Raw genomic sequence first — 7,590 nt, forward strand, 5'->3', positions numbered from 1 at the left:
GACTAATAGTCCACCAGAGGCGGAGGCCCAGTCCATTTTATAGCTCCCTTTTGCCCTCTCTTTCTCTCTCTCTCCACACGCAGCAATTAAGAAGAAGCCATGAGCAGCGCTCTTTCTACAGTGCCTTTCCTTTTTCACTGCCAAAGCAAAGCCCCTCAACTCTGATCCTTCAAATAAGGTACTCTTTTTGGCCTTCTCTCTCTTTTCCTTTTAGGTCCTCGCGTTTGTGTTGACGGGGTTGCGTTTCTTTGCGTTCTAGACCTGCTTTTCGCATCTGGGTCTCTCTCTGCTTTTGGATCTGTCTTGGGGTTTGGCTGAAAGCTACGGTTTTGTGATTATAGATCTGGGTTTTATGTAATTGTCCCTTGATCAACTTCATTTACTTGGTTATGCTAATTCATCTATTTAAGGTGGTTACTATCTCTCTATAAACTATAAACTGCATTAGCTACTAGCTATTTCTCTGAATTTACCTTACCGCTTCTTTGCTTCCTTTATGTTTGTTCTGAATTTTTTTAATTTCCGTAATTCTATTTTCTTTTTCCTTCTTTCTATTGGTGGGTGGGGAAAACGGGTGGGTAATGCGTATTCAGTTTCATAGCAGCTATGATGGTCAAGACTCCTACTTTCACAATATCTGTATTCAGCATCATCTGATCAAGCTCTGCATGTAGCTCTGTGCTTGAATATATGTTTTACCAATTCGGTTTTAGGTCTATACTGTGAGCTACTTATCAAATGAAAGAGAAAAAACAAAACTTTTACACCGTGAGCTCTCAAAAGTTTGCATCTTGAGGCATTTTTAGCAGACGTCTAGTTCCTTATTCCCTCATAAGCGATCTGTGTCTTAGCTATCTGGTAATTTTCTGAATATATATATATATATATATTATCCTGCTGTTTGATCTTATTTCCCGATCTGCTTTTTGAGGTCATTTGAAGGGAACTGGTCGTCTAATGATTCCATTTTTCGCAAGATTTTGTTACTTGATTTTAGAACCTGTCTTTTCTTTAATTTAGATTTGAAAGTATGCATGCAGGATCTCTCTCTCTCTCTCTCTCTCTCTCTCTCTCTCTCTCTCTCTCTATACATACATATATATATATATATTTATTTATTTATTGGATCTGAATATTTTACAATGGTTTGTTATAACTTTCTGGAGATGCCTCTTATACATGTAGTTAACTGTTGCTGTTGGAAGAGTTGAGAAGGGACTATGTTGGGCTGTTAATGGAAGATAAAATGTTATTTATAATTGGGGAGAGCAATGAATTTTGTCAATCTGCTTGATAACCCTTATTACCTCTGAAATCTGATGGCTTCAAAATCTGGTGCTAGAGCTTCCTCAAGACTGCAACAGAAAATAGCTGGTGCTCAAATAGTAGAAACTAATGATCTCAGGCAATTGCCACTACTGGGTATGAAGGCAACCAAACCTGAGCTGGCCACTCCTGAGAAATTACCAAAATCTGTACAAAACTCATCAACACTGGTTGCAGTAGAAGCTTCAGAAAATAAAAAGTCACCAAATTCTAATGAAAAGGGATGTGCTGATTCCTTGATTAATAAATTGAATTCAATTTCACTAGCACCCAACCTTGAGAAAGCATCAAAGGAAGTAGAGTGTGCTGTAAATGAGACTAGGGGCTCACTGGAAAGTTCTATTGATCAAGAAAAGAAGACATCAGAGTATGGAAGTGTGAAGGACAGTTCAGTTTCGGCTAAAGTTAGTGATGGAGCCAGCAGTCTTGCGAAGACCAGTGGAAGTGCCAAGATTAGTGATCGAGTTGATTTTGTTGAGAGTGGCAAGAGCAGTATGTGTAGAGGAAGCACAAGCAGTGATGTGAGTGATGAGAGCACTTGCAGCAGCTTTAGTAGTGGCGTCAGCAAACCTCACAAATCAAATGACTTGAGATGGGAAGCTGTCCGAGCTGTCCGAGCAAAAGATGGGGTTCTGGGTTTGGGTCATTTCAGACTGCTAAAGAGGTTAGGCTGTGGGGATATCGGGAGTGTCTATCTGTCAGAGTTGAGTGGAACTAAATGTTATTTTGCAATGAAGGTTATGGACAAAGGGTCTCTAGCAAGCCGTAAAAAGCTTCTTCGTGCTCAGACAGAAAGGGAGATACTGCAGTCTCTGGATCATCCCTTCCTTCCATCATTATATACCCACTTTGAGACAGATAAGTTTTCATGCTTGGTAATGGAGTTCTGTCCTGGAGGAGACTTGCACACTCTCAGGCAGAGGCAGCCAGGGAAGCATTTTTCTGAGCAGGCAGTAAAGTATGTTCAGTAAAGTTGCACATATCATCTGGTTCCTTCATTTTACTTGACATGAATGTTATTTATATCATCTCTGGTTATTTAATTAAACTGAATTTAACTGAAAAGAAAGAAATAAAGAATTTGTAAAGTAGAGCTGTGATACAGAACCTTTGCTGTGTAGTTAACGTGTTCTAAAATTCTACTCTAATGTTCCTATGTTCCAGTGGAAAGAAATGTTTCTTTTTCTTTTTCTCTTCTCAAAATAATTTATGTTATACTCCCTATTTGTCTAGGTGGACTCTTAAGCATATATGATGGGAAAATATGGGATATATTGGTCTGTTTACGTAGCTTGGTACATAAGTTCTGAAAAGTGTATGACCCAATGGAGCATGAATGCTGTAGATTTCTTTTGTACACGCGTATGGTTTTGTTTTGCTAAATGAAAGTTGAACATATTAGGAATTTGACAGAATGACAGGCCTATATATAGATTGCATAGTCTGTGCAATGTGTCAATCCTAGATGAGGGAGTGGTTTTTCTTTATAGTCATAGGTGGTTAACCAAACATTGTATTCTGAAAATGCTCAAAGTTATTTAGCACTTTTAGAAAATGTTCTTGGCTTCTTGCTAATCATGTAAAGCATTAAATTGAGCATATCTATATAATTGTTGACCTAATGATGTGTTATAGGCTTTCCCTTTAGTTTTTCCTTCTTAAAATCTATTTACTTATGCATACAGCATACTTGTGGCATTATTATTTGCATTAATTTTCCTTTGCAGTGTTAAAAAATTATAGGTTCAACACTGATGTGTTGATTTTATCTTGTTTTCTGCAAACAAGTCTTCAAATTATATGAGCAATGGTCCTGGTTGTCACTGGGACTTAAATCATGTTTATGCGTAGCACTTGATGGTAACAAGTTGATTTTAATTTGAGCTTGCAGATTCTATGTAGCAGAGGTCCTGCTAGCTCTGGAATACCTCCACATGCTTGGGATTGTCTACCGTGACCTTAAGCCGGAAAATGTCCTGGTGAGGGAAGATGGACACATAATGCTCTCTGATTTTGACCTTTCCCTCCGTTGTGCTGTTAGTCCAACTCTTGTTAAAACCTCATCAATGGAGTTTGAACCCTTGCGGAAAAACCCTGTTTATTGTGTCCAGCCAGCTTGCATTGAGCCACCTTCCTGTATTCAGCCATCCTGTGTAGCTCCTACAACCTGCTTCTCACCCCGTCTGTTTTCTAGCAAGTCCAAGAAGGACAGAAAACCTAAGAATGATATTGGAAACCAAGTCAGACCGTTACCTGAGCTTGTTGCAGAGCCAACTGATGCCCGGTCTATGTCATTTGTTGGGACCCATGAATATTTGGCACCTGAGATCATTAAGGGTGAAGGTCATGGAAGTGCTGTTGATTGGTGGACTTTTGGAATATTTCTATATGAGCTGTTGTTTGGTAAAACTCCTTTCAAGGGTTCTGGAAACCGAGCAACATTGTTCAATGTTGTGGGTCAGCCTCTCCGGTTTCCAGAATCACCAGTTGTCAGTTTTGCGGCAAGAGATCTCATAAGGGGATTGCTTGTAAAGGAACCTCAGCACAGATTGGCATACAAACGAGGGGCAACTGAGATAAAGCAACACCCCTTCTTTGAAGGTGTGAATTGGGCATTGATACGATGTGCTACCCCACCTGAGATCCCAAAGCCTGTTGAGATTGAGCGGATACCTGCCCCGGCAGCATCATCGAGTGAAAAGGAGAAGGCTCCTACTATCACAGCAGCTCCTGATCAAAAGGGTTCCGATAATTATCTAGAGTTTGATTTCTTTTAGCTATAGGTTATTTATTGATTGCAAATGGTTTCTGTTGGGTGGGAAGAACTTTTCTGGACAATTCAGGGACGGTTAGTAGCGAGGTTAAGTTCTTTTCTTGATAGATGATGAGAAATTGTATGTTTGTTGTTGTTGTTGTTGTTGTTGTTACCTGTTGACAGTTTCAAAATTTAATTGCATAATTATTGCATGAATTCTGTGTCAAATGAAGGCATGAATTTGGATCCCTTTTATGACCTTGTGCACCAGATCAGATGGATGTTAAGGCTCTGTGGTCAATGAGGAGCTCCTTTCTTCAGGCATTGCGCGACAAATGTACACTTGTAGATCTCTAAACTCGAAAGAGGATTTGCAGCCTCTAATATGTATAATGTATTGTCCGTTCGAAAAGAAGGTTAAACTGGGATTGCTATATATTATTACTGCGTTGTAATTCTGTACAAGTGGTATTGAAGTACTGACACAACTTTGATAATACATTAATACCTGAGTGGGGAGCCAAAGATGATGAGTAAAGACAAAAAGTAATTCCAAAAGCAGACTAAACTTTTTCTTTTTTAAACAAAAAGTGAACTTTTCGTTGGCCAGAACCAGAAGTGATGTGTTTCAACAAGCTGAAAAGTGAGATTAAAACATGTAAGTTGCGGTGAGCGTGGATCGAACACGCGACCTTCAGATCTTCAGTCTGACGCTCTCCCAACTGAGCTATCCCCGCTGCTATTGATAATGATGTGTGTAATTCGTAATATATAGGCGTTTTAAGAGTCGGAGAACTTGGGTTTAAAACAGACCCATGAAGAGGCATCGTTCCTCTGATCTTGGTGTTGCATAGAGTTGGGCTTATCAATATCATAATTGGCAATGGCATTGGCATTGGCAAGTGGAGAAAACGAAAGCGACTCAATTGTGGGGCCAATCATCACTTCATTTCCTTCACATATGATCTTTATCTCACAAGTTTCGGGTACACCTTCAAGTATCTGATTCGCTATACCGCTTCCTTTCCTAGACATCAATTTCCTACCATATTTCCCGGAAAATCAATTAATTTGACAAGTAAATGATCTATAAGTTTGTTTGGCAATATATTTATTATTCGGGTCAATGATAATGAAATGAAATATGAAATACTAATTTGTAATTACGTACCTGATATTCGATTTGGTAGTTCCAAGCACTAGCGTTCTTATGTTGAGAATGGGAATAAGGTCCACAATGGCCTTTCCGATCACATCACTTTCAATCAGCAAAGTATCCACCTTAACCTGGTCCATTATTAATATCATATTAATTAATTAAACTATTTACAATTAATGGGACCGGATCGATGATCAACAATTCAATATGGTATTATTAATTAATTTGCATACTACCTTTGCAGCTGAGCATGTATCAACGTACTTCTGCAGGAGATCTCTCCTATTGCCTCTTTCTTGGGCCATGTAGTTTTCCACCTGTTTTGAATTCACTTGGCTTTTCGGAAGTTTTCCTACTGCATATATATACATATATATATATATATATATATGCATCCATCATTAATCTATAAGGTTTTTATTTATTCATATACTAATATTTTAAAATGTCAATAACATTTCCTCATGCAGGTGCTACTTCATTGTCAACTGTTCCAACGCTCTAATGCAGCAACAGTACGTTATACCTCAACTGAGTCAACTCTAATATAATAATACTTGAGGGGCCATGTACCTAGTTTTATTAACCTTTATTTTTTTTTATGGTCCCTAATAAAAATGAAATGTATTCTCCCACACTCAAAAGCCTTAAAACACAAAAAACATAACATAAAATATCATTTCAACTCTAATATTTGATATATGATGTTAATTCATTTGAAATTAAAACTATGGTTCGTCACAGTAAGCATTAAGAAATTATTAGCTTTTAATTAGAGCCCACTGCTTCAATTTAATTAGTAAAATTATTAAGAGCAAATTACAATTTAGTACCTCAATTTTATATGTTGTTTCAACTTAGTACCCCAACTTTGAAAACTTGCAAAAAAATACCTCAACTTTCATTTTGTATCAACTTAGTACCCCAACTTTGAAAACTTGCAAAAAAGTACCTCAATTTTCATTTTGTGTCAAAATAGTACCTCCGTTAGTTTTTCTGTCAAAGTGGCAGGGGTATTTTCGTCTTTTCCTTAAATTTAAAAAATAATAATATTTTTTTAATAAAAAAATTTCTTAAAATAAAAAAAATTTCATTAAATTAAAAAAATTTCATAAAATTTTTATAAAAAATTTTTATGAAATTTTAAGAAATTTTTTTATTAAAAAAAAATTTATTATTTTTAAAATTTAATTTTACGAAAAAATTTCATAAAATTAAAAAAAAATTTATGAAAATTTTTTTTTATTTTAAGAAATTTTTTTATTAAAAAAAAAATTATTATTTTTTAAATTTAAGAAAAAGACGAAAATATCCCTACCACTTTGACAGAAAAACTAACGAAGATACTATTTTGACACAAAATGAAAGTTGAGGTACTTTTTTGCAAGTTTTCAAAGTTAGGGTACTAAATTGATACAAAATGAAAGTTGAGGTACTTTTTTGCAAGTTTTCAAAGTTAGGGTACTAAGTTGAAACAACAAGTAAAGTTGAGGTACTAAATTGTAATTTGCTCAATTATTAATTACAGTAGTCCTCCGTCCTTATTGGATCTAACTAGGTAGCTCTAAAAGTTTTATATGTATATGCATATATGGATGGAGAATTGGAGACTTGGAGTGAGGTAGCTTACATGGAGTTGGAATGTACTTGATCTCGGGGAAAACATGTATGAGATAAAGCATGGTGGAAGAGGCGTCGTACTGCTTTAGTGTCCAAGTCAGGGCGTCCATGCTTGACTGGCTCTTACCGACTCCCACATAAACGACGTCGTGCTCCTGTTCCTGTTCCTGTTCCTTAATGGATGGCATGGGTTGGTATCGCTTAACTCCAAACCCCAAAAGCTCTTTGATCTCATATAAATTATATAATTCCTCTATCTCGGATATGCTGCGCTGCTGCTGCTGCTGCTTGTACTCTTCATCATCATCAGCATCATCAATCTCATGGTATCCACTACGACTGGTTTCATCATCTGCCGTTGATGACATTTTCACCCAACTGCTTACCGATCGATCGATCGATCACTTCATCATCATCATTCACTGATTTACTTTTTGGTATGTAGGTACTTGCAGCTCACCAGCTTGCTAGCTTTTCAATTCAATAATTTCTTGGACAAGAGTAATGTGTACCTGCTTTGCTTTGACCACCGCTTCATCATTGCACACTTAGTTTCTTCTACTTTGACTTCTCCCGTTGGCGCATTCATTAAAACAGTAAGGAAGAGCTATTATTATATATTTATATGTATGTCTACATTAATTAATTGTGATTTGTTTATTGCTTTGTAGCATAATTATTACAAGATACACACCTTATCACTACGTCCTATGAGTATATACGCTGATAA

At 36.7% G+C, this 7,590-nt stretch overlaps 2 protein-coding genes and 1 non-coding gene across 4 annotated transcripts; 1 reads left to right on the forward strand and 2 right to left on the reverse strand.

The window, feature by feature from the left end:
• D6PKL2 (D6 protein kinase like 2) lies at positions 1-4,297 on the forward strand. 2 transcript variants are annotated; one of them, XM_086236416.1, is made up of 4 exons: positions 1-178; positions 260-410; positions 1,186-2,284; positions 3,218-4,297. In XM_086236416.1, the coding sequence occupies exons 3-4, from the start codon at positions 1,320-1,322 to the stop codon at positions 4,101-4,103; spliced, it is 1,851 nt and encodes a 616-aa protein (XP_086092542.1). In that variant the 5' UTR covers positions 1-178; positions 260-410; positions 1,186-1,319; the 3' UTR covers positions 4,104-4,297. The 2 variants fall into 2 exon arrangements, with proteins under 2 accessions (XP_086092542.1, XP_086092534.1); XM_086236408.1 differs by lacking the exon at positions 260-410.
• A 240-nt stretch (positions 4,298-4,537) lies between these two features.
• Positions 4,538-7,372, reverse strand: LOC147299893 (Adenine nucleotide alpha hydrolases-like superfamily protein). Its single transcript, XM_086229221.1, has 4 exons — positions 6,871-7,372; positions 5,477-5,595; positions 5,253-5,368; positions 4,538-5,123 (listed from the first exon to the last, which is right to left on the reverse strand). The coding sequence occupies exons 1-4, from the start codon at positions 7,226-7,228 to the stop codon at positions 4,862-4,864; spliced, it is 855 nt and encodes a 284-aa protein (XP_086085347.1). The 5' UTR covers positions 7,229-7,372; the 3' UTR covers positions 4,538-4,861.
• On the reverse strand, positions 4,746-4,818 carry TRNAF-GAA (transfer RNA phenylalanine (anticodon GAA)). Its single transcript has one exon. It is a non-coding gene; the product is annotated as a tRNA-Phe (tRNA).
• Positions 7,373-7,590: the final 218 nt, after the last annotated feature.

Source organism: Dryas octopetala, chromosome 1 (genome assembly GCF_963921425.1).
Source record: "Dryas octopetala chromosome 1, drDryOcto1.1, whole genome shotgun sequence".
Lineage (NCBI taxonomy): Eukaryota > Viridiplantae > Streptophyta > Magnoliopsida > Rosales > Rosaceae > Dryas > Dryas octopetala.

Coding starts and splice junctions, on each gene's coding strand:
- LOC147299893 (XM_086229221.1), bottom strand. CDS start 7,228: ATGTCATCAACGGCAGATGATGAAACCAGTCGTAGTGGATACCATGAG. Junction 5,369..5,476: donor ATACATGCTCAGCTGCAAAG/GTAGTATGCAAA, acceptor ATAATGGACCAG/GTTAAGGTGGATACTTTGCT. Junction 5,124..5,252: donor ACTACCAAATCGAATATCAG/GTACGTAATTAC, acceptor GAAATATGGTAG/GAAATTGATGTCTAGGAAAG.
- D6PKL2 (XM_086236416.1), top strand. CDS start 1,320: ATGGCTTCAAAATCTGGTGCTAGAGCTTCCTCAAGACTGCAACAGAAA. Junction 2,285..3,217: donor TTTTCTGAGCAGGCAGTAAA/GTATGTTCAGTA, acceptor TTGAGCTTGCAG/ATTCTATGTAGCAGAGGTCC.